General features: G+C 36.3%; 1 protein-coding gene across 1 annotated transcript in view; it reads right to left on the bottom strand.

The window, feature by feature from the left end:
* Window positions 1-18,795: 18,795 nt before the first annotated feature.
* The window catches only part of KCND2 (potassium voltage-gated channel subfamily D member 2), a 22,112-nt gene continuing 13,233 nt past the window's right edge, over window positions 18,796-27,674 (bottom strand). The window contains exons 3-6 of the mRNA XM_017513863.2: window positions 27,476-27,571; window positions 26,491-26,583; window positions 23,106-23,353; window positions 18,796-21,449 (exon numbers count right to left, since the gene is read on the bottom strand). Coding sequence (XP_017369352.2) covers window positions 21,272-21,449; window positions 23,106-23,353; window positions 26,491-26,583; window positions 27,476-27,571 — 615 coding nt within the window. The 3' untranslated portion in view covers window positions 18,796-21,271. The remainder of the gene's footprint in view (window positions 21,450-23,105; window positions 23,354-26,490; window positions 26,584-27,475; window positions 27,572-27,674) is intronic.

Genomic DNA, 27,674 nt, shown 5'->3' with positions numbered 1-27,674 from the left:
AGCAGGGGCCTTGCTTTGTGCCTTAGAAGAAACTAAAGGGAGAAATTTTATACAACCTCCTTGTGGTAGTGTAATAGTGGGTATTCTTGATGGTATCTGGTTCTCTTTTTATTGAAAGGCCTTATGTCTGTGAGCTGACTCAAGTCTGGGAACTTCATGAGAAGTTGTGATCCTCCATTGTGGTGTTTGAAGTTAAGACTCTGTTCACAGAAATACAAGTTGTAATATTTTTGTATATTATAAATGGCATAGATATCTATATTTGTTCAAAGAATACCATAATCAATTAGCTGCTACCAATGATACCTGTGGGTAAAACTGTTTTGACTAGTGCTCTAGCCTTGTTGCCCATTTTGGTATTTACCTCCAACTGTCCCTTAAGATTGGGCATCAGGGAGGCATGTCAAAGGGGTCATTTTCATACACCATCACTGATTTGAAGCCATTGAACTTTTCTAGGATGTTGGTTCTTTATTTACCAATATATTTCTCAGTGCATTGGTAGAGGTAGTATTCCCTGGGCACTCCTTTGGAACAGAGTTAGTGGGTGGGTGAGTGTTCAACTATGATAAGAAATATATACATCAGTTTCTGTCTTGGATCCTGAGACAGAGCTCCTATAATCTTTGTAAATAGGTGCACTAGGAGAATATTTTGTTCTAACATTTGGTCTTTGACCGTGGTTCCTGGCGCACAGCTGGTAAAACCTTAAAGATTTTGGGATTTCCAAAGTGATGTGTCTTTTTACATGTGAACGAGATGAGTTACAGCTGAGAGCTCCTCGATAGCTTTAGGGTGGGGTCTGGTTGCCAGGGGAGCCAATGTTGTGATCAGAGGGTTGGAATTTACAGTCTCATCTACTCCCAACTTCCAGGCAGGGGAGCAGGGATGAAGGCTGAGATAATCACCAATGGCCAGTGATTTAATCAATCATGCCCACATTAAAGCCTCTATTTTTTCAAAGAGCTTCTGGATTGCTAACATGTGGAGATACCTGGAGGGTGGCATCCCAGAGAGGGCATGGAAACTCTGTGTCCCTTTCCCATACCTTGCTTATTGCATCTTCTATCTGGCTGTTCACCAGCATCCTTTGTAATAACCTTTATAATGGATAGATGAGCATAAATAAAGTGTTTCACCCTGAGTTTTGGTGCCATTCTAGCAAATTGATTCTACCTAGGGAGGCAGTTTTGGGAACCCCAAATTTGCAGCCAGCTATAGTTGGGCAGAAACACAAATCATACCCTGGGGATTCTGATTGGCACCTGAAGTGGGGACAATCTTGTGGCACTGAGGCTTAACCTGTGGGATCTGATGCTAACTCCAGGTAGATAGTATCCAAATTTAAATGGTAGAACACCCAGTTGGTGTCCAGTAGACCAACTGGGTCTGTGCGAGAAGTTTCCATAAAATATGGAAACCAGAGGTGGAGTGTTCTGCAGTGTGGGAGAGTAGAAAAACAGTTTGCTTTTTTCATCACTTCACATGATAAATTTACTCCAAACACATGATTCACCCCAAATTCTTATTTCTCTAAACCTTAAAGTTCCTTCATATGCAATATACCAAAGATAACTGGCATCTCAACTTTATTTAATTTGCATATATACATATATAGAACAAGTATTAGAACATAAATGTAACAGTGTAACATACAAATTTCAGGATGACATTGGCGTATAGAGAGGAAGAAGGGAACTAGAATCAGGGAAGTTTCACTTGTATTTGTAATTCTTCATTTTTTAAGAAAAATTGAAATATCCAAAACATGGAAAAATATTACCATTTGTTGGATCTTATTGGTGTGAACACAAATGTTTTATTATTTTTGCTTGTCAGTACTTTCAAAATATTTCATATTATAATATTTAAAAACTTAATTGAGATGAAGCTAACAGTTGTAAGTAAATATGTTTGATCACATTACAAAAAATGCTGAATATAGAAAAAGTGATTTTTACAATGAAGGCCCTTACATTAATAACCAGAATATTATAAGGGGCTCAAACTACTCACTAGGAAAAAATAATCGAATTTTAAAAATGGCAAAACATATGAATATTCATTTCTCAAAAAACATAGAAATAACCAACAGACATGTGGAAAAATGCTCAACATCACTAGTTATGAGAGAAATGCAAATCAAAACTGCAATGAGGTATCATCTTACCTCAGATAAAATGACTTTAATCCAAAAGACAGGCAATAACAAATGCTGGTGAGGATGTGGAGGAGAGGGAAGCCTCATACACTGTTGGTGGGAGTGTAAATTACTACAACTGCTATGGGGAACAGTTTGTCAGTTTGTTCCCCAAACAACTGAAAACAGAACTACCATTTGATCTGGCAATCCTACTCCTAGGTATATATCCAAAATAAAGGAAATCAATATTTTGAAGAGATATCTGCACTATCATGTTTATTGAAGCACTATTCACAATAACCAAGTTATGGAAACAAACTGAGTGTCTATTAAACAGATGAATGGATAAAGAAAATGTAGCATATATATGCAATGAAATATAATTCAGCCATATATACAATTAAATATAATTTCATTTCAAAAGAATAAAATCCTGCCATATGTGAAATAAACCAGAAAGACAAAAATATTGCATATTCTCACTCACATGCGGGAGTTAAAAAAAGTGAACTTGTGGAAACTAGAATGATGGTTACCAGAGGCTGGGAATGGTAGACTGCAAGGCAGTGTGGAGTTAAAAAGGGGATGGTTAATGGGTACAAAAATACAGTTAGAATGAACAAGATCTAGTGGTCAGAAGCATGATAGGGTGACCATAGTTAACAATTTACTGTATATGTTAAAATAACTAAAAGAGTAGAATTGGAATGTTGCTAACACAAATAAATAATAAATGTTTGAGGTGATGGTTACCCCAATTATGCTCATGTGATGATTATACTCTGATGCCTGTATCAAAACATCACATATACCCCATAAATATGTATGGCTATTGTGTATCCATAATTAAAAATTTAAAAGTTAAAAATTAAATAAAATCCCTTAAATTGATTACAAAAAATTATTTCTAAGAAGTCAAAGACAAAAGGGAATAAATAAATGAAATTTGTTTCTAATTTAATTTTCTTATGAAGAGATGCTAATTCTGCACATTTTTTTGAGTGGTTAAGTTAACCAGACCAATCCTGCCATTATGATGGTTTTATTGATCTCTTCCTAGAAATATGCAGCCTCTTTTAGGGATGCCATTGTTCTTTATATTGAAAGTCAGGGAAGAAGACAGCAAAAGAAATGTAAAACTTATGTCTAATACCACAGATATCTCAATAACAAAGAGCACATATATTTTGTTCATGTGTGCATTTTATTTTCATTTGTAGGAGATTTTTCAAAGCGTGAGTTTATGAGGGAAATTAAAAAAATTTGGTTATCTGCTTATAATTAGATGCTATGATTGTGCTGTGGTCTGAACATTCCCCAAAATTTATGTGTTGAAGCTCAATTGCCAATGTGACAGCATTAAGAGTTGGGGTCTTTAGTAGGTTATTAAGTCATGAAGGTGGAGCCCTCACAAATGAAATTGTTGACCTCATAAAAGGGCTTGAGGGAACTAGTAATAGTCCCTTTTGCTTTTCCAGGTTTTGCCATGTGAAGTCACAGCATTAAAGGCACCATCTTGGAAGCAGACAGCTGCCCTCATGAGAAACTGAACCTACAGAAGCCTTGATCTTGAACTTTCCAGCTTCCAGGATTATGAGCAATAAATTGCTGTTTATAAATTACCCAATCTTGGGGATCTTATTATAGCAGCACAAATGGGCTAAGACATATTAGTATTGTCCTTTTCAGTTATTTCAATAGGGCAAGACATGAGTAGAAAACAGATGCTGTAAAAACTAGCTATCCTGATTCAGATTCCACAGTTTCTTCCTGATATTTTCTGTGACTTTAATTCAGATTAAAAAACAAAACTCAACCGGGCACAGTGGCTCACGCCTGCCCAGCACTTTGGGAGGCAGAGGCGGCTGGAACACCTGACATTAGGAATTCAAGACCAGTCTGGCCAACATGGTGAAACCCCATCTCTACTAAAAATACAAACATCAGTCAGGCGTGGTGGTGGGTGCCTGTAATCTCAGCTACTCGGGAGGCTGAGGCAGGAGAATTGCTTGAACCCGGGAGGCAGATGTTGCAGTGAGCCGAGATCCTGCCACTGCACTCCAGCCTGGGTGACAGAATGAGACTCTGTTTCAAAAACAAAAACAAAAACCTCAAAAAACAGACAAACCAAAAACTCATGCCAAAAATAAACAGAAAAGAGAAAGAATGGCTCTTAATATTCATTTAGAAAAGTAAAATACAAGGATAGCTGGGAGAGGAGGCAGAGCAAGACAGCCAAAAAGAAACCTTCAGTGATTGTCCTCCCAACAAGAACAACAAAATGAACAACTATTCACACAATTAAACACCTTCATAGGAAGAAAGATCAGGTATACAATCACAGTACCTGGTTTAACATTATAATAAAGCAAGAAGCAGTGAAGAGGGTAGGAAAGACAGTCTTGAATTGCATACACCACCCCTTCCCCATTCCCTGGCAATGGCTGTGTGGCACAAAGAGAGAATCTGTGTATTCAGGGGAGGGATGACTCAGTGATTGTAGACTTTGTGTTGGAACTCAAAGCTGCCCTGTCACAGCAGAAAGCACAGACAAGGCTGAAGTCAGCTGGCACCCATGGAGGGAACATGTAGACCAGCTTTAGCCAGAGGATAATCATCCATCCTAGTGGTCTGAGCAGAGTTTCAGCAATGTTCATCACCACAGGCTAAAATATTCCACACCACTCTATGTAAACTTGAAAGACAGTCTAGACCACAAGGATTGTAATTCCTGGGCAAGTCCTGATGCCGTGCTGTGCTTGAAGCCAGTGGACTTAGTGTACACACAACCTACTGAGACATCAGCTGGGGTGTTCAAGAGAGTGCTTGCATCACTCCTCCACCAATCCCAGGAAGCACAACTTGCAGCTCCAGGACTGACTCCTTCTCTTTTCTTGAGGAAAGAAGGGAGAGTGAAGAGGATTTTGTCTTGCATCTTGAATACCAGCTCAGCTACAGTGGAATAGGGCACTGGGCAGAGTCTTGAGGCCTCCATTCCAGGCCCTACCTCCTGGAAAATATTTCTAGACACATCATGAGCCAGAAGAGAACCCACAGTCTTACAGAGAAGGACCTAGTCCTGGCAGGATTTATCATTTGCTGACTAAAGAGCCCTCAGGCCCTGAATAGTCGGCAGTGGTTGCCAGGCAGTATTGACCTTGGACCTTGGTTGTGAGTGACAGCCATGCTGGTTTCAGGTATGACCCAGCACATTCCCGTTTGTAGTGGCTATGGGAAGAGACTCCTTCTTCCTGAGGAACGGAGAATAGCGAAGGATAAAGGGGACTTTGCCTTACAGTTTGGGTACCAGCTTGGCCACAGTGGGGTAGAGCACCAAGTGGGCTCCTGGGGTCCCCTATTCCAGGCCTTGCCTCTGGAAGGCATTTCCAGACCTTCCTTGCCCACAAGGAAGCCCACTGCCCTGAAGAGAGAGACTAAAGGCTGGCCGCATTCACCATAGCTGACTGAAGAGCCCTTGGGCCTTGAGTGAACATTGGATGCTGACTTTCAGTTGAGGACTCAGCTCCTCTCCACATGGGCCACCTCACCCTGGAAGCCGTCTTTTTACAATCTAATCCTAAAGTGCCATCCCACTACCTCTGCCACATTCAATTAGAATTGTGTCATTCAATGTAGCCCGCACACAAGCAGAAGGAAATTAAACTCGATTTCTTAGAAGAAGGATTATCAAATAATTTGTGGACATATCTTTAAAACCTTTCTTGCCCAAATTCTCAGTTTTTGCAAGAGAAACCACATAAAATAATTTTTTTTCAGCTGGTTCACCTACTACTAAAACTGAGAAAAATAAATAAAAGCTTGCTCGCTGCTTCTCATCTATTACTTATAGTTTCTTCTGTTTTCTTTGCAGCCCCGTCCTCCTCTGTATGCCTTACAATGTTGGAGGTTTCTAGCTGCTCAGGGACTCTTTTTTATAGACTCACTCACCTTACAACTTCATCCAATACCATGCTTTATACACTATCTCTGTTCTCGTAATTCTTTTATTTCTATCTTCAGCCCTGACCTATCATTGCAATTCCAGTTTTATATATCCGGCTGCTCCTTGACATTGCCACATAGACCACATGAATTTAAAATGAGTCGCAGCTAAAACAGAACTCTAGATTCTCCCTGCTTCTCTCCTGGCTTTCTCTTTCTAACTCAAATCTACCCACTTGTTTATGTTTTGTTTTTGTTGTTGGTTTTTGTTTTCTTTGTTTTTTTTGAGATGGAGTCTCACTCTGTCACCCAGGCTGGAGTGCAGTGGTGTGATCTCAGCTCACTGCAACCTGTGCCTCCCAGGTTCAGGCAGTTCTCCAGCCTCAGCCTCCTCAGTCCTAGCTGGGATTACAGGCATGTGCCACCATGACCGCCTATATTTTGTATTTTTAGTAGAGATGTGGTTTCATCATGTTGGTCAAGCTGGTCTCAAACTCCTGACCTCAGGTGATCTGCCCGCCTCAGCCTCCCAGAGTGCTGGGATTACAGGCGTGAGCCACTGTGTTGGCCAACCCACGTATTTAAATTCTTCCTTATCTTGTACCTAATCCCTAGGCAAGTCTTGTCACCACGTCTTTCTACCAGAGAATCTACCTGAATCTACCAAACTTTCTTCTTCATGGCTGCCACTTCAGTTCAACCTTCCTCTATTTCCCACCTAGATCACTGTAATAGCCTCCTAATAGGTTGGCTTAGTAAGTCTTCTCTGGTCCCTGTAAGTATTCTTCATTACTGCCATAGGAGCATTTTGAAAATGAAATCAGTTCAGGTCACTCTTCCACTTAAAACTCCTTATGGCTTTTTATTTCATTTCGAATAATAAATCTAAACTGTTTGCTCTGACTTAAACTTTTTTACATATTTTTCTTTCTGCCCATTCATGAGCCACACTGGTCTTCACCATACGCGGTACTTAAAGTAGCACAAACTTTGTGTGCATGTGTATCTATGTTTGTGTGTACATGCCTGTTTATGTGCATGCTGTGTGGATAGATGTGTTAGTATGTGTCTGGGAATGTGTCTGAGTGTGTGCCTTGAGTATATACATTTGTGTGCCCTCATGCCTGGACGTGTGTATCTGGTATGTTCCCGTGTAGACAGGGCCATCCTGATTGATAGGTAGATCAGACAGAACGGACAGAATAGAGAGCTCCCATACTCATGGACCACAGATTATCTTCTCTCTTAATATTAATATTTCTCTAGAGACTCATTAAGTTTAAGTGGCCTCTTGTTAATTGCAAATATCCTGGGAGTTGCATCGTCATTCGTAGCTTCCTGTGAGTATTGTAACTAAATTGTCTTTCTCCCAGGACTTACAACAAACCAGAGGTAAGAATGAATGAAAAGGTCTCAGAAAAGGAAATTGGGAGACACTTGGGTTCTCGGAGGGTAGCTTACTGGCTGAGGTGATATCTGGATCATCTCCCGGATCACAAGCATTTCCCTTCTCTATGGCACTGGGCAATGGTAGGGAATGAAAAAGTTAGTTGTTCCTAAATTTTGCTGAATGCCTGACATGCTTGGTACAGTTCTGTACTTCAGAGGTTCCCTGATGCTCTTTAGATTTGAGGTCATTGCTCCTTTTATTCAGAACAGTGAAAAGGCAAACATCCCCAGACATAGTCACTCCTTGGTGAGCACAAGCAGAGGACAGCAAGGGAGTATATTCAGTGACTATTTTATGCGCTGCCAAACTTAGCCACCCAGGGACCCTCCAGAAAGTACCTGCCTGCATGTGCCTCAGAAGGAGTGGCCCTCGTCCCGTCAGGGCCCCTTCCTTCTCCACTCTCTGACTCTGTGCCCTCCCTTGTTCAGACTTCATTCCTTCTATTTCTCTTTCCTGTAATTTCAACTGTTCCTTTTCTAGCTATTAGATCTTTCTTACCAACATGTGAACATACCATTTTATATCTCATAAGTTGAGAAAATAAAAAATTCTACCTCTTTCACCCCAGATTTCCCTCTAGAAATCTCCCATCTCTGAGTTGCATTTCAGAGCCTGGCAGCTCAAGAATGTTTTCTAACCCTTGGTGACTCTAATCTAGTTTAGGTTTTGTGCTCACCACATCACATCAGGTGCTTTTGCTTGGTTGAACGATGATCACTTTGGTGCCAAACCTTCCAAACTATTAGTTCATATCTCATGTGCCAAACCCTCAAACACTTAGTTTATATCTTATGAGACATTTCACCAGCATTCAATAAATTGGCCCTTTCCTTCTTGAAATCTCTCAACATTCTCTTGGCTTCCTCCCACCCCTCTGGCCATTCTTTTTCAGACTTATTTGTGGTTCTTCTTGGATAATTCCAGGGATCCTTCTCTTATTCAACACTTTATTCCATTCCCTTGGATTTAAATTCCTTTTTTATGCTGGTGATTCCCAAATGAATAGCTCAGGAATCCTCTTCTGTGCAGTGTACTCTTATCTAGCTGCCTATTTTAAGATGAAAATCCCTGGAGTAGTTAAGCTTTCAGGCTTTGGAGTCAGAGTCAGAAACATAGAGTTCAATGCCAATTTGCAACATATTTGCTGTGTGACCCTACATAAGTTATGTGTCCTTTCTGTGCCTCTGTTTATTTCGTAATCAGCATATACTATATAGGGCTTTTCTGATGATAAATGAATTAATGCATTTAAAGCACTTAAAAACTATGCCTGCCGACTGGGTGCAATGGCTCACATCTGTAATTCCAGCAGTTTGGGAGGCCAAGGTGGGCAGATCTCAAGATAAGGAGATCGAGACCATCCTGGCCAACATGGTGAAACCCCGACTCTACTAAAAATACAAAAATTAGCTGGGCGAGGTGGCATGCACCTGTAGTTCCAGCTACTCGGGAGGTTGAGGCATGAGAATTGCTTGAACCAGGGAGACAGAGGTTGGAGGTAGTAGTGAGCCGAGATCACGCCACTGCACTCCAGCCTGATGACAGAGCAAAATTCTGTCTCAAAAAACAAAACAAAACAAAAACTATGGCTGCCCTATAGTAAGCATTTAGTAAGTATTTACTAATTCTTTTTTTTTAAAAAAAATTATTATCATTTGTACCCTCTTCTCAGATGATTCAGACATATATTCAAATCAGAACTCATGATTATCTCAGCAAATGACACTTTCTTCTCAGCCACTTAAATCAGAAATTGACAGCTTCCCTAGATATCTCCCACACAGATACCAATCATTATCAAGTCTTTTTTACTTTTACGCCAAAATGTTCTTTAGATCATTAACTTCTCTCATAGATCACCCTAAATCTGCCATACCTTGACTCTCCCTTAGGTTACTGTAATGGTTTCCAAATCAGTCCTCTGTTCCCTCTTGTGCCTTCTGCTCCCAACTCATTCTTCAATACACAGCAACTAGAGTGACGTTTTAAAACCATGCATTGGATCATGTCACCTCTCTGCTCAAAATTCTTCATGGTTTCCCATTGGACAGAGAACAAAGTCTCATATCCTTAAGTGGAAGTGTCTGTGAGTTCACGTACAGCCTCGTCCCTGCCCATCTTTCAACCTATGGTCAATCCTCTCTTCACTCACAGTGGCTCAACCACACAGGCTTCCTATCAGGCTTTCAGATGTTGCAAGACATTTTCCACCTTGTGGATTATAATTTTGCCTCTAGAATATGCCTGGAATGTTTTTATCTCCTTTTTGGATAATTTTCACTCCTTCTTGGGGTTCCAATAAATGACATTCCTCTAAGAAAATTTTTCTGAACCTTAAATTTTAACTGAGGACCCCTGTTATCCCTTTTGTAATGCCTCATTATTTATCATTATGGCACTTACAAAATTTGCAATTATATAATACCTATGTGTTTATTTGCGTAATGATAGTCTTCCTGACTAGACACAAACACTGTAATGACAGGAATCATATTTGTCTTGTTAATTGTCTCATCTCAAGTGTCTGGTAGAGCATCTGGCACATAAAAGGTGCTCAATCAATATTTGTTGAATTAATAAAATGAATAAATAAACCGTGGTCAATATAGTTCATAGTAATTTCAGTGATCACATAGAATTAGTCCTGTAACTAAGACATATATAAGTCACAAGATGTTTCTAAACCTTTTGTGTTTAAGTGATGAAATTATGAATTCTGTGTTGTGCAGAACTTCAATACTATTACATTGTATCGTTAACACAATGGAAGACTATGTTAGAGGGGAAAGTACATGGACTTTCTGTCAGATCTGAATTTGAATCCTTATCTACCAGTGGTAGGTATGGCCTTGGGCAAATTGCTTAACTTTCCTGAGCTTCTGTTCCCTCCTTAGAAAATGGTCATCCCAGGTGTACATGCCATGGTGGTTTGCTGCATCCATCACCCCGTCATCTACATTAGGTATTTCTCCTAATGTTACACCTATGTAACAAACCTGCACTATCTGCACATGTACCCCAGAACGTAAAGTATAATAATAAAAAAGGTAAAACAATAAAATACTAATGATAATTTTTTAAAAAAGAAAGAAAATTGTCATCCTAGCATCAGTTTACATGGTTGTTGCAGGGAATCGAAATAAAGTAAATGGCTCATGTTTGTTGCTTAATGAATAAATGTTAGCTGTCATTTGCACTGAATAAAACCTCTCTTTTGGCGCTAAACATGAAAAGGAAAAAAATGGGAATCAAGAATAATTGGTAAACTTTTGATCTATTATTTATCCTATCCATATTTAAAAAAAAAAATTGAGATGGAGTTTCGCTCTTGTTGCCTAGGCTGTAGTGCAATGGTGCGATTTGGCTCACTGCAACCTCCGCCTCCTGAATTTAAGTGATTCTCCTGCCTCAGCCTCCTGAGTAGCTGGGATTACAGGTGTGCACTAGGACGCTTGCCTAATTTCTGTATTTTTAGTAGAGACATTGTTTCACCATGTTGGCCAGGCTAGTCTTGAACTCCTGACTGGAGGTGATCCACCCACCTCGGCCTCCCAAAGTGTTGGGATTACAGGCATAAGCCACCATGCCCAGTCCATATCCAAAACTTTTATGGCCCCCAGATCATATATAAAGGCCTGAAATAATAGGCAATAGAATGGAAAAATTTAAAACCCATGAATTTTATTAAAATCAAACAGATTCGTTCTTTTTTATTTTCATTTTTAAATTTTTGATATCCAAATTCATAGCTTCACAATCAAATAGAGTGCTTCTTTACATTATGAAGGCAAATGTACATGTGCTTCCCAGATCTGGACTGCTATTTACTTGGCTGACTTTTCCCTTTTCAGTGCTTGCATATTTTCCTAGACGCTTTTCCTTCACCACCATGTTAAGCTTCCCTATATCACCATTTTATTGCTGATCTGAGCACCCTGTATATTTTTCCCTTGAATATATCTTGTTCTGAACTTACATTGTTTAATTATATTTTTACCTGTTTGGGGTCCAAGTCAACAAATAGACTACAAATACCACCATGGGCAGGATCTTGTCTACATTCCATTCCCCGCAGGAAGCACAGAACCTAGAATGTACAATGTGCTCACAAAGAACATGAATAAACAGAATAGCTACATTGCCTGAGTTTCATTAAGCCCCTTTGGCATACTGTTTTAGCCATAGCTAAAGCAAAACGCAAGGGTCATTCCTTAAAAAAAAATCTTGTTTTTAGAAAATATCTTGAAATTTATGTAATTTTGAGCTGCAGGCATTATGCATCAAGAGAACTTATAACACCTGTCTTAAGTTGCAACTCAGACTGTTTAATACGTAGAATACACTTAGCATTCCCACTGTGTGAAGGGATTTTTGCCTCCTTCCTTTTGATGGGTTACCAGTTCTCTACATAGTATCATGTACAATGATTAACATGAACCAGAGGATATGGGCATATATATAAATATATCTGTGATCTTTATAAATTATAAAACCCAAAGAAAGTGGCTTAGCCACTTGAAAAGTAGGGAGGAAAATAAGGTAGAAGCTCATAGATACATTTTTGTAAACAAGAATTTGAATTTCTTGGTGTGCTTTTTAATTTCATGAGGATACAGTTGAAGAATGGTTTGCTTTAATAAACCCACTGGCAGCTATATTTACCTTAAAGATTAAAACAAATTTACCAAAGAAATGGATTAATTTTATAAAAATTTATTAAGGAGCTGAAAGAGCACAGATCCTTAATAAATTTCCAAGTTTGCAAACAGGGAGTTTTTCTTTCACGTGTGCATCAAAATCACTGCTATTGTATTTTTTTCTTGTATTAGCTAATGCAGGTTCAGGCATTCTAAAGCATTTAAGTTTGGAAAAAGGATAATGCCTTTAGTAATCATAAGAATGCTACTTATGATACTTCCAGAAAGATTCATTCAAAAGCCTAAACACTGCTACATTATTATTTTCTACAATCGACAAAGGAAAAAATCAGGAGATGTAATGATTATGGCAAGAAAATGTCTTCTTTCGATATCACTAAAATTCTACTTTCCTCAGGTGGCAAAATAAATAAAACTCCAAATTCTACCTTCCTTGATTTATGTGCAGTGTGTGTGTGTGTGTGTGTGTGTGTGTGTGTGTGTATGTGTTCATGCTTTCCTTTAATGTTTTCTTTCCTGATTTTTATCTGAAACATGAAATAAATTTTATAATAAAACATCTATGTAAACCGCATGGTAATCTATGATTAATAATGTAAATGTATGCACAAGAAATTTGTTTTTATTACATGCTTTACATATTTCTATGACAAGAAATGCACTGGAAGCCTAAGTTGGCTGATTTGTTTGGCTTTCTTTTATATTGTTAAAAAAAACCTTAGTTGAGGTGGTACTTTTATGATAAACTTTGGATGTTGAATATATTTTTTCTTTTAGTTACAAGAAGAAATTGAGAAGGGCAACAAATTATAAATAAACCAATCATCCAATTGTTCATTTGTATTTAAATCTAGACTACCATCAGCAAACATTACCAAAAAAACATTTAGTTAGAATCAGTGATATTCAGATACAGACAGGCATTTATACTCACACTTTTTTTAACTTATGGGCCTAATGTTAGCCTCTTAAGGTAAATTTATTATAATCATTTTGGTTCAGCCTAAGTTTAGATTGAAATGCTTGTTATAATATGAGGATATAGATGATGAGAGAAATGTCTTGAATTAATTTCAGATAATCCTACAAAATTCATTGAGTCTATCTTTAATAGTAAATAATTGCAGTAAAATTTAACTAAATTGTCAGAATCTTTGCAATGAACGGAATTCTAAATAAGATAGCCAAAGAAAATGGCATGACATTGAATTCTTCTGGTTTTCCAAACTCTGTTTCTTCCAAATGATACATGGTTTCAAGTTCTTCTAGTAACTCATAAATCCATTTCTCTCACTTGTCTCTCATTAGTGGACTCCTGCACATTCAGATAAATAAATTAATTTTAGATATTAGAAGAACTGTCTGATACACACATATATGTACACATATACACACGCACAAACACACACAAAAAAACAGGGATGAGTTCTGAGAAACATGTCATTAGGCAATTTTGTCCTTGTAAGAACATCATAGAGTGTACATACACAAACCTGGTTGGTATAGCCTACGTTATATGTTAAAGCTATATGCCTAGGCTATAAGGTAAAGCTCTTAGGCTGTATACAATCTTGTACAGCATGTTACTGTACTGAATACTGTAGGCAATGGCAACACAATGACGAGTATTTGTGAAACTAAATATAGAAAAGGTAGAGTAAAAATATAGTATTATAATCTGTTGGGACCACCCTCATATATACAGTTCATCATTAACTGAAACATTGCTATGTGGCCCGTGACACTATGTACTTGTTTTTGTATACATGTATGGCTCGTTTTCATAGTGTACTGTGATTTTTGTATTAGGGTCTATCTGCTGTGTATTAGCAGTTTGTATCCTTCTTTATGACAACTTGGGGAACTTTTGTTATTTTATAATAAAATTTGTATATTTTAGAAAGTTATAATTTATCATATAAATTTATTATATTAAATTTATATAATTTATCATTAGATTTTGACAATAATCAGCTATATATGACATTAATTTCCTGTACATGTCTTTCAAATTATGATTGCATCTTAATTTCTCATGTAAAGAAAATTTTGTACACAATATTAATATTTACAATGAATACCGCTACCATTTGAGAAGTAGAAAGGGAAAGATTGAAGTGGAAAGTGAAGAGATACTATTAATAGACAGTGTTATTTTGGAACATAAAACAAGCAAACGATCAAGTCCAAATAAGGAGTTTTATGGCAAGTACTTATATCCCAAGTACAATTTTAAAAGGTACATTAAATTTTCTACAGTACTGTATAAATCAAATGTCTATGTTTACACCTTTATTGCAGTTTTTTATTTTATTAGGAACAAACAGAAATTTTCAATGATCTTCAGAAAAATTTTGGAAATGTTTGTGAGGTTGGGTTGGAACAACAGGATTGAAAAAATCCAATCATACTTTTAATTATATTATTTTAATTTAGGATACTGAATTATGCACTTATTTTGCCTAGCTGAATCTCTCTGCACCTTATTTTATATGTGGTATTAAATGCCAGTAGGCACTTTGTTGTCATCCTCTGAAATTTTTGCTGGCAAGAATTTAGGAAGATACAAAAGATAATGAAGGGTGAGAATTGTGGTTATTGATATTAATTCCAAAATATTTCAGTTTCATTACCAGCCTCCAGGACTTGAGCTGTGCACCAATTAGATGCTGCAGGCTATAACTACAGCCCTAATGAACAACCTTGAAAATTTTGGCAGACCTTATTTAAAAAAGGGGAGCAGGCCGGGCGCGGTGGCTCAAGCCTGTAATCCCAGCACTTTGGGAGGCCGAGGCGGGTGGATCACGAGGTCAAGAGATCGAGACCATCCTGGTCAACATGGTGAAACCCCGTCTCTACTAAAAAAACAAAACATTAGCTGGGCATGGTGGTGCGTGCCTGTAATCCCAGCTACTCAGGAGGCTGAGGCAGGAGAATTGCCTGAACCCAGGAGGCGGAGGTTGTGGTGAGCCGAGATCGCGCCATTGCACTCCAGCCTGGGTAACATGAGTGAAACTCCGTCTCAAAAAAAAAAAAAAAAAAAAGGGGGAGCAAGTGAGAAATAATAGATGCTCTAACATGTAATTATCTCTGTCACTGGAAAATTAACTAAATGTGTATGCTGTACTGATATGGAGTTGTTGGAAAAATATTTGTCAATTAGGACAGTAATATATTTCCCAGCTAGGTTGCATTTTATTTTAATTTACCAATAGTCAATTAGAAAGCAGTTATTATCAGAACACTACAAGATGATAAAATGTGTTAGACTAAAGAAAATGGGAAGAAAAAATGATCATCTTTGATAATGACACCGTAATCACTAGAGCACAGATATGCCCAGGACTCCCTCTGTGTCCCATCCCCGTTTCCTTTTATTTCTCTTTTAGTCTGAAAGAAAAAATAATATCAATAATGCTACACAATAGAACTCTGTCATAGAAATACATAATTCAGTTTACACTTTTATGTTATCTAAATTAGGAAAACCCAGACTCATAATTTTTCAGTGTTAGTTTTCTAACAGAAAATGTGGCTAATAATAACCTAATGTATTGATACATGTGAAATCATTAACATAGTGCTTAGCCTATATTTAATATCCAATAAAGTTAATGGTCATTACTGCTATCTTTTCATGGTTGTTGGAATCATCATTATTTAGTACTCACTGTTAATCTATTGAAGAAAGAAAGTATAAATTGAAAAGTGTGCATTAGAATTTTACTTCTGTGGGTTTACTTTTTTTTTAATCACATTGATTGGCAATAAATTAATGTCTGTCCAGAATGATTGCTGTGTAAAATCATGATGCACATGACATTTTTACTTTTGAAATTGTTATATCCTCTGTAATGAAATCTTCTGCCTCTCCAGGAAAGTGTCTCTGACTGGGAAATTTAACAAAGCCCTCTACCCAATTCAAGGTCCACTCAGCCTTGGCTCTTTCAACTCACTTTCACATGTCTTGGAGAAATAGCTTATTCTGGTAGTTTTACAGTTCCGTTCTTCGTTTTGTAGGTAGCTTAGGAGGTGTTTGGGCAGTATTGGTGTATGACTATTAAAAACTGGTAATAGGTTAAAAGAATGTTTGGTGCCGAAATGTGTAGCTCTAACCAAGGAATTAAATTAATCTAAATCAAACTCTAAATTCTGGCTTTTCTTTCTTTCTTTTCTTTTTTTTTTAAGAAGGAGTCTCCTCCCTTTTGCCCAGGCAGGAATGTAGGGTCACATTCTCAGCTCATTGCAACTCCACCTCTCCAGTTCAAAGCACTTCTCTTACCTCAGACTCCCAAGTAGCTGAGATTACAATAAATCATGCACCATGACACCCTGCTAGATTTTTTTTTTTTTTTTTTTTAGTAGAGACAGGGTTTCACCAGTTGGCCAGGCTTCTGTTGAACTCCTGACCACAAGTAATCCACCTGTCTTGCCCTCCCAAAGTACTAGAATTACAGGCATGAGCCATCGCGCCAGGCCAAAATTCTGAGTTTTCAATTAGAGTCAAAGCCCAAGGATGTCTCTACCATCTTGTAGCCCTTGTCAATATCCTACTTTCGTCTTCCAGAGTTCCTCCAAATCTCCCTCCAAATGTTTGTTACCTACTCATTCAATACCCTTCTTCAGCCCTCATTTTCCTTTGGAATTGACATGAACAAACTAGGCCCACCTTTATTGGTGAGTGCCCCTGATTATAGACTTACCTTTCTGTTTTCACAATCACTCAGATATTTCAATAGGATTAATCAGATGATAGAATTTCAGGTGTGGTATATTAGTCCTCCTGCAAAACTATTTTAATAGCGTTCTATACATTCTCTGAAATTACAGTTGAAAAGGTAGAGTGGATACCTGAGAAAGTTTTTTTCCTTTTAACTTTAACATGATACCTAAACATGAAGCTCTTCCTCTTTTGGGTTTTGTTTTACTTTGTTTTCTGTTCTTTCTCTGGGCAGGTAGGAATTCATTTGCCCTGCCTGCCAGTCCTCTAGAGAGAGAACCATTGCCTACTGAAAGAAGATTTTAATAATGTGATGAAAATATTTTAGAAAACACCTTGAAGAATAGTATCATCATGTAACCTCTGTTGGAGAGATGTGACTATCAAAATGGAAAGGTGAAAATTTGAAGTGTAAGATTATGGGTAGTAGTGTAAAGAATAGAGTTGAGATATTTTCTACTGTGTAATTTCTTAAAAAGGATTTGATCTGGTTTCTTAATCTGTATTTCTTCAGCATCTAACACTATGTCTGGCCCATCATCTGTATTCAAGAAATTGAATTATTTGTAGAATGAATATTAGTTACCTAAAGGATTTCCATAAAGAAGTTAGAGAAAGAACTAATTAGGGAAAGGGGGAGAATAATCGGCTACAATAATAATCAATGCTTGAAGATAATGGAGAAAAAAGGCAGAGCAGGCAGTAAAGAGGAAGATTAAAGGTATTATATGCATTTAATGCTATTCTCAACTAGAATATTTGATAATGATTATATTTTATAGTTATCTTAAGCAAACTTGCTGTTCAAAACTTGTCATTCCTTAGATGTAAAAAATCTAAGTCTGTAAAGAATATTTTACTATCCTATCAGCTGAAGTAGATACAATTTAAACCTTCGCAGAAACAATTTAAACTTTCATTAAAAAAATACAGTGTGCCTACATAATTGTGTTGAAAATTCAGATGTTTACACAGTGCAGAGTAATAACCATTTTTGTACCAGTGAGTTAATAAAACAAACACCTTAATGGCACTGTAGGGAAGAGAAGACATCTTTCTTATGAAACTCTGAGGAGCCATCAATTTAATTTCAAGAACCCTATTTTATTCTTTTGAGCGATGTTACTGGCAGACATTATAACTCCCCGGAGGCTATTTCTAAGCCAACATTGTGGCTAAATTGAAGGAATGGGGAGGTATGTTGAAATTTTTAATGCAAGATTGACACCTAATATATCAAAGGCTATAAATGAAAATAATTAACAAGAAAATATAGACACTATCCACCAAGAGGATCATATATATCACCAGTTGAAATCAGTCTTTCTACTAAATCATTTCCTTTGTCTTTTTCCTTCTTCTAATAACTCTTAACATTTTCTTGCTTTTTATCCTTCCCAGGATATTGAAGAGAAGCCACTAGTGTATGCATATTAAAAATGAATGAAAATCTATGTGTATGTGTATGAGTAAATATGTATCTACATATATACATACATACACACAAATAGCTAGACAAATCACCTTGCTTTCCTAAATAGAATAAAGCCTTTGATTAAGAATTTAATTTCTGACCAAAACCATTACCTCAGAGCTTCTTTGTTTAATTCATGTAGTGGTGTTTAAGAAGTGTATATAAGGTTTAGGGACTGGCTTTCCTTAATTGATACTATCTTTTCTGTTAAAGTGTCTACCTTAATACCCAATACTGGCAAAAGCTACTGTCTCCACCCATTCAGATGAGATTTAAGCATTACTTTCAATTATTGTTTCCTTTGAGTTGTACATCTCACAGCGTCCTCCCACATGTGAATTATGAGTGTGGCATATCCTAATTTTGGGAAAGGAATGAAATCTAAGAAAATAGGGCAACAGTCAACCATTTTCTCCTGTTCAAGCATGCACATGTTTTATTTAAGTATTCTCCAAAGGTCTAGTTTTTCCAGCATAATGCAGATATTATGCTATCCTTTGAAATAAGATATATGAATTTCGAACAAAATTGTCAAAAACAATGACCTTAGTTACTCCATATGGTACACAGAAATAATTACATTTCACTTACAATACAGATGCACTTAACACAGTCATCAATAGTCATTCACCACCAACACAGTATATTTTTAAATCACCTAAAACATCAAAAAAGTTTTTTTCTTTTCCAAAAGCCTAATAAAATTAATAATTTCGGATAAGTGATAAATCAAAAGACGTGACAGAATTGTTAATCAAAGTAATCTAATTGCATTTTCTTTCATGTAATGTTAAGAACATGAAAATAGAACTTTCTCATTGGGAATCAAAAGACATAAGTATTCCTGACTGTGGTCTCCTTAGTCTACTTTTTAAAAAATTTTCAATAAATGCCATCAAATAAGTTCCACTAGACATTGCTCTAGAAGCATAAAGTGACATGAGGCAGGTGTTAATATAATTGTTAATATTTGCACTGCTGAAAGATTAGTAACTTTTTAAAAGATGTACTAGGAATAAAGCCACTTCTTCCCAAGAGATAGTTAAGTTTATCTTACTTTCACTCGGTAAATGTTTATTAAGATCTACTATGTGCATAGCACTGTTCTAGAAGCTATTCTAGAAATGGGAATCAAGAATTTCTGGCTTTACTTGAAAATGGTTGGATTAATCCCTTTTTATGAGAAAATATGATACGCATTTAAAATATCTCTAATAGAGGGATAATTGTTAAATCTTTCCATGTACAGAAGCTAAGCTTTATTCCTTACAGTGGTGGCTTGGAATGAACAAAACTTTGCATTTGACATTAAATGTTTTTACACTGTTACATGCAGACATGTCTGCTGAAATATTTTAAGGGTGAAAAGTTATAAAGACTTTTCACTTAAATGTACAGAGATCAACTTCGCATCATCAAACTCCTGTCCTCCTGATTTATTGGAGAAAATTGTAACTTGCAATACAAAAGAATCTTTTTGAGATAAATTCGTTCTGCCTTCCTGAATAGTGTAGAAAGCATGGTTTCATCAAATATTGCCAAATAAAGCACTCCAGTTTATCTCTACATTTCAATTCACATTAGTGATTCTCAAACTGTATTCAAGATCTAAAGCAAAATAAATAATACATCAAGTAAGATTCTGAAATCATTGAGCCTGTGATATTAGTCCTAGTCAATTCTTTTCATAAAATACCTAGTGATATATCCAGGATCTGGGCTTTTCCATAAGCAACAAAGACGTTAGAGATAATTTATATGGGTCAACTCCTTCTTTTCTAGTTTTCGATAAGGGGATTGATGACAATCTACTTATAAGGTAATTTATTTGGAAATACAAATGTAGGGAAGTCCCTTAAACTACAATAAATGTTAGTCTTGTTGATGATGATAAACCCAATAGAAAGGTGCTATAGAAATACAAGAACAGATAATGCACTGTGTCACAGGAATACAGTGGACCAAAGAATATTACTGAAAAACATTTATGGCACAATAGTTTTGGATTAAAAAGTTACCTAAAACCTGGCCACACCAAAAATTTTTCTAGGAATGTGGCTCTTACCGTATCTATAAAGATCTGGAAAGTACAACAACAAAAAAATCCTGATTCCTGATACAACAGTTGTACAATGAATTATTGCAGTTGTAACAGTATCTAGGTGCAAAGTTAAATGATAATTAATACTGAACTATCCGAACACTTTAGATTTACTAATGAGCATCCCCATGAGAAATACTGCAGTTCTAAAAGGAGTTTATTTGCACAGCTCACCATGGAACATGAACACTCAGCTTGTTGTAAGTGCACAGAAATTACCCCTTTCTACAATTATAGTTTATCATGCCTATTCTGAAGACAACATAAGGAAACTGAGATCACTGCTTCAAAGAATTCTAGCATGCATTATGATGGTTTCCTTCAGTCAATACAAATATGTCGTGTGAGTTTTTTTTCACATGTAATAATCTTCATCATAGCCAATGTTCATGGTTTTAACAGGAAAAAATTTTATCAAAATGTTTTCCATATTTTTTTGTTTTGCATTCAACTGGAACATTATGTTCAAAGATTTATTTTATTTATTTTATTAAAAAAGAGTTCTGATCATAAGAAGCATCAATAGGCGGCATTTCATTGTGCTCATTCACAAAGTCAAAGGGCCACAGAATCTTACTCTGTATAACAGGTCAAACTGTCTAGAAATGCCATTTGGTGGTTTTATTCACATCCTTAAGATTTGAAGCTTTGTTTTTGTTTCACTACCAACCTTCTTGCTTTGCTGCCTTAATCTGCAGAATATTTATTGTTTCTTCTTTCTTCTATGTTGAGATTCTTTTCATAGCCAGGGCTCAAATTCTCTTAGACTTTATTCCAATTGTCTTACAGAGCAGAGACTCTGACAATATTTCCTCCTGAGTACTCAGGAGATTCTGGCCTGTCGTCTCCTTCTGGTGTGGTAACTGGAGGTGTTGGAATGCTTATTATTGCTGTAGTCACATAAGGTTGTTCACAGTTTAGTTTAACACACTCTTCCATTTTGGCATTTAAACTGGATCGGCTGATAGGAAAAAAAAAAGATTTAGGAAAGTAAGTTGTTTATTTACATTTTTTTTTCATACAACTGAGAAATATGTGTTGTAATGCTTATAGAAATATATAATTGTCTAAGAAAAGTTATTATAATTAAAAATATTAAACACCAAACCTTAATCTATGTTAAGGTGAACATTAGTCAGTTATTAATATTAAATAAATTTCTAAAAGACACTTCAACTTGGTTCCATCCAATATTTATCAAACTGAATGTATTCTTAAAAAAAAATGTAAGAAAGAAAGAGCATCAAGTAAGATTTGGACAGCCTGGACTGGGCAAAGTAGTTTTAAGACACGACCTCTGTGAGGTCTGAGAAACTGCTGTGAAAGAGCCCTATCATATAGATTTCTTAATTCTTTTGACCACAGGATATTTTTATTTTTATGTCTTTTGGGGATATGTAATGTCCCCAAATCTCTCAGCTTAATGATGATAACATGGTACAAAAATTAAAAAAAAATGGCTATTACTATCTAATATTTCAAGGTTTTCCCAAATGGTATTCTTGCATGAATTGTACATTCTATGTGGGGAAGGGGATAAACGGGAAAGGAGAGAGGAGGATATATACAGAAGCTTGAAACTAATTATTTTATTTTCATGGAAAACATAATTAGGATGTTTGTGTCATAAGATTTTTTTTCTAGAGACTTTTCCATTATCGATTTCATTTTATAAAGGATATAAGACTGCAAAGCTAAAATATCTTGAAGATAGAAGTCTCATGGCTCCAAATTTTAATTTAGCCTCAGAGGCATTCAATTTATGTAAATCAACATCACCTGAATTCAGAATCTCATCCAGGTTTTCAACAAAGAATTTGAATGCCAGCAAAGAAGTAGGACTGAACTTACAGACTCTCAGTCTAACAATATACGCTATTCAATCCGAAGAGCAAAATAAAATTATTTTGGCAGAAAGTGATTTTTTAATGACATATATTGTTTAAATGTACTACTTTTTCTTTTTACATGTTTGTGGTAAAAACAGTGAATAAGGAAAAGCAAAGGGAGAATCTCAATATGGAAGTTTTACTTAAATTGTTCACAAACTAACCAGAGGTAAACAATTCAAGTATTTTATTTTTTGCTTTATGTTGATTTTGTGTTTGATATGGCCAAAAATACCTTTATGATCAAAATTACATATCGATAGAAAAGATTTGTTTAGGCAGAGTTTTCATTTTTACCATTAGAGTGTGTATATTTTTAGGTGCCGTTAAATAATTTTTAGCCATATTGATCTCAATTTCATTTGTTTCTTTTAGTAGTGTCCACCATCATTTCAGACTATTTTAATACATAAGGGACTCATGAGTATAAAGTCCTTGCCCAAATTAGAAAAAGTTGTGGAGTGGAAGAGAGAAAAACACATTTGTGTACACCCAACCATCTTTTCTTCTTTAGACTCTTTTAATACTGATGTAACTGTTACTTTTAACCCTTTATGGATATGCCAGTAGAATCATTTTCCTACTTGTTACAATGCCAGTTTTGTCTCTTCCAGAACTATAGGAGCTAGGGATTCAGATGCCATATAAGTGGCAACATGAGTGCAGAAGACACACCCTGGGAACCGACCGGCACAGGTGTGTAGCCAGCACAGATTAATCTCAGGTACCTGTTAGATAGAGGTGTTCTCTCCACACATCTGATCTGAATCGTGCTGAGTTCTTGTACACTACCTCGATGGCTTCCTGACACGTTGGCATTTGGAATGCGAAATGTTTTTTTGTGTCTTCGTGAACAGCAAGTGCTGGTGACTCCTTGTTGTGAAGACAGTGAGGGACTGTGACTTGAAGGGCGATTAACAGTTGTAACTTCCATGCAGCTTTCTTCAAAGACTTGTTCGTCCACAAATTCATGATTCTGTTCCACAATTGTAAGTAAATGAAGAAACAGAGAAGTATATTTTTAATAAGGAAATACATAGCTTTATTTTTAAAGCTCAAATATGCCCAAGTACAGTTAGACTTGATACAATGTTTAAATAAAACCATTTTCATGAAAATTACAATATCAAACCACTTCTTTTTGGCATTTATGTGGAAATATCTCTGTAGTTAGACCTAGAGATTGACATCTACAGGCTGATTTAATGTCTCTTTATTGACTAACCTTATCTTGAAATATCATTTATTTATTTAAATATAAAATCTGGAAGGTATAAGCTAAGGGAAAAAAAAACTCTTAAAAACGAATATAGATTAAACCTACAGGGAAGTTATACATTCCCACAGACTTTATTTTTTAAACAGGTTGAAGTTATGGAAAAGAGGCTATTTTAATAGATGCCCCAAGTTAGATTGTCTGTTATATATTGGCAAATATTTTCACATGGGATGAAAACATTTCTAAATTGGAAAATGAGATTCTTAACACACTATCTATTTTTTATATGTTCCTCTAGAAATGCCCAGTGCAGAAAAATATAACTTATTATTTACATAAGAAAAATATAATTGTCTGCCGAATGTGTCACTTTGTGTTTGACACAGAAGGAATTAGCATTGAACTTTTGTGGCCTTTTTTGTAATCTTTGTGATGCATCACTGGCATCGCTGGCTGTACTCATGATCTCTGTATGCATTCGGGGTTTCTTCATCCCAATTTCCTAACTTTCAGCCCCGTAGCAAACAGTAATAGACATCATTTCGCATATCATATTTTAGAGAAATATGGCATCAATTTTGCTTTTAAAATGTTTAACGAAAAGCCTCCTGAAATGCTTATGCAAGAATTTCACCTCATAAATATAAGGAAAAACATTTTTGGTCTGAGCTGAGAGAATGACCTCAATTACTATTTTGTTTTTCTTTGTGTGGGTAGGGGTAGTCTTATAATGGAAGGCTTTGCACATACCAAATTCCACTTCACCTTCTCTCATCCTAAAGTATTAGTAAAACAATTGAAGCAAGACACTGGCTAATAAGAACCAGATTACGTTTTAGTTACTCATTTTATCATTTGTTTGCTGAGACAAGCATTTCGAAATAAATGAAATTTAACATTCTAGTCTTTAAAGTCTAGAGAATAATATAATCTACAAGACAGAATTTCATGTTAAATATTAAATTTGAAAGAAAAAATAGTGCACAAAAGATTCACAATCTGTTTCCTTCTCTTACAATGCATGGTTTCACATACCTAAGTTATAATGCATAAGATTCTAATTTATTTCATCAGTGATTGGAAGTACAGGAGACATTCTGCTATGGGTTATTATATACTTTTGTAGATAGCTCAGTAAAAACTATATTAGTTGGTGTTAAGTGATTTTTGATTTTAAAAAAAGCCCTTAAAAAAGGAAAATAAAGAAAACAAAAAAGGTATGAATAAAAACATTTTATTTATTTAATTATTTTGAGATGGAGTCTCACTCCGTTGCCCAGGCAGGAATGCAGTGGCGTCATCTCAGCTCACTGTAATCTCTGCCTCCTGGGTTCAAGCAATTCTCCTACCTCAGCCTCCTGAGTAGCTGGGATTACAGGCTCCCACCACCACGTCTGGCTAATTTTTTTGTATTTTTAGTAGAGACAGGGTTTCACCATGTTGACCAGGCTGGTCTTGAGCTCCTGACCTCAGGTGACCCAACCACCCTGGCCTCCCGAAGTGCTGGGATTACAGGCATGAGCCACCACACCCAGCCAACATTTTATTATGAATCTATCATTTAACTTTCAAATTTATCCTACTAGGTTATAGACTTGTCCATATCTTTATTTAAAAATGCAAGTATAATCATGTTACTACCTTGTTTAAAACGCTTAAATAATTTCCATGGGCTAAAGATCAAAATTGTTCACATGCCTGCAAAGCCTAACATATCTGGCCACTGCCTTTCCCTTCACCTCTTCTTTTGCCATGCTACACTCTCTCCTGATCACGCTTAAATTATTTCACTTCCTCCTAGGCTGAGTTCTTTTCTTCTTTGGGTGCTTATATTACCTGTTCTTCCTTCATTGTTCTACCTAGTTAACTTCTAGTCACCTGGAGGAACTCAAGTTCCTCCAGGAAGCATTGCCTGACCTGTCCTCACATGGCTCTGCCCCCTTTGCTCCCTTGACTGTGGTACCATTGTTGCTTTCCATGTTCACTGCTCTTTTCCAGTAACACCCCTGTCTGGGGTTTTGTTTTACAAATAGAGGCTAAATGGCAGCAGAGGCCACACCTCATTTCATGGCGTTTCTTGGATCTGGCTCGTTATTGGGCACATAGTTGGCAAGTAGTAAATATTTGCTGAATTACTCTATTGGTAAATAAGTACATGGACAGACAATCCTTTGGAACTGAGAAGACAAATAATGTGTTGCCCGAGAGTGAGTGGGCTGACATGATTCAAATAGGGTGAAGATTTTGTTCTCTGGGATCATCATAGACTGTGATGATCAAACTGGCTAAGAAATTGGTGCATTTGCCAATGAGGAGGTTGGAATGAGGGCTTGCACGGGAGGAAATACAGACGCACTCCTTAGAACCCAGGGGCATACCAGTGATTACATTAGTCATTTTTCTAATGAGAGTAGTTTCTATTACCTATCTCTATTCATTATGGCTGTGAATGAAACAAATGCTTATATTCCATTGTCTCTATTTTTTGTTATTGCTATTGCTATACTCTTGACCTAGATGTTAGGAACCCTCAAGAATCATTAATTTTTTTTCAGTCTAATCAGCATTTTAAGAATCACTGAAAATGATATTGTGTAGGATTAACTATTGGAAGACCAATCTTCATCTGCATTAAGTGACTTCTTAGACTAGAGTTAAGATAGCCGCTAAGAATAAAACATTCTAAATAAGTTTCTAAAATACTTTCCGTGTTGAAATGTCATTACAGTCTTTCCAAGTAATTTCAAATATTGTGCGGTTTTGGTTTGTTTGTTTTTTAATATGTCTTCCAGTAATGCAGGCAGTGAAATCACACTCGGAAGCATTAAGTATGCATAAAAACAAATGGAATTACTATCAGAGAGCAGAGGAAGGCCGTCATGCTGTCTCCTTACCGTGGTTTTTTCCAGGCAGTGAAGCAGGTGGTGGTGCTGAGTTTCAAAGCTGGAGCCGGATTTGCTAACAAAAGCCTGCTCATCCTCTGAGGACTGTTAACAAAGAGAAGACAGGAGAGCTTTCTATTTTATTTGCAAACAACCCGAACCTCGGCTACACATTTCCATAGAGAGATCTGTTCTATTAACTGGCAACGTTTTATTTTTTTTAACTAGGAAGGAACAAATGTGCAGTTTCTGTGAAGTTGGATGATCGGCATTTACAATTTCATCAAATGAATGGTCTGGTCTTTTAGACATGCCTCCCTGAATTGAAATTTAAAATCTTTTTTACTCATTCAGCTACCAACTGTGTTTGTAAGATGGGAAGCTGTTATGTTTTGATAATCAAATTTAACCTAGTGCTTAGAAAATGTTGAAACTGCAATTATGCGCACGTACATAAATAAAAGTTATTTTGTAAGTAAAAGTAAAGATTGGGATTTGGGATCCTAAATATTAAAGGAAAGTTCTGGGGTAAAAATAAATGTTCTCAAATTGTAGTTTATGTCATATGACCTTCCTAACACTGAATGGTGCTCTCTCTTCGTTGTGAAGTAAAACAAGACATCATTTTAGCCACCCACTCCAATCCCTGACCCAAATGAACGTTAAGGAAGATAAGTAAATTTGAAATAAAAAAGAATTAAGCATTTGAACCATTGAGCATTTTTTACCTTTACTTTATGAGACAGTGTAGAAATATTGCCCAATGATAAATAGACATCATGATTCACTGGCAATATTTCATAGTGTAGTTTCTAACCTGCTATAGCCAACTGGGATGTATATGGTGAAATTAAAAACAACAACAACAACAACAACAAAACACTTGCTTTGATAGCCGTTGTCATAATTAGCTGCAATAAAATTATATGGAAGTAGAACTAAATCAATATTAAACCAATAAACGGAACATTAAAAAAAGAGAAGTGCTTGATCATACCTGCAGCTGATTACTGAGTAAACCATTCCGTTTGCTCTGCATGTAAGCATTTGCGCTGCCAGTTTTGGCTGCCCGGATCCTGGCCAGTCTAGCTTTCTGTAGGAGAAGAAAAACAAATTTCCTGTTAACATTTATAAATTACTTTTTTAAACAGTGAATAAACTCTTGTATAATCCTATTGTCAGCCCATATATATATA

This window comes from Cebus imitator, unplaced genomic scaffold, assembly GCF_001604975.1.
Source record: "Cebus imitator isolate Cc_AM_T3 unplaced genomic scaffold, Cebus_imitator-1.0 Scaffold508, whole genome shotgun sequence".
Classification (NCBI taxonomy): Eukaryota; Metazoa; Chordata; class Mammalia; order Primates; family Cebidae; genus Cebus; species Cebus imitator.
Note: the sequence above shows the minus strand (reverse complement) of the source record. Positions and strands in the feature narration are given on the sequence as shown.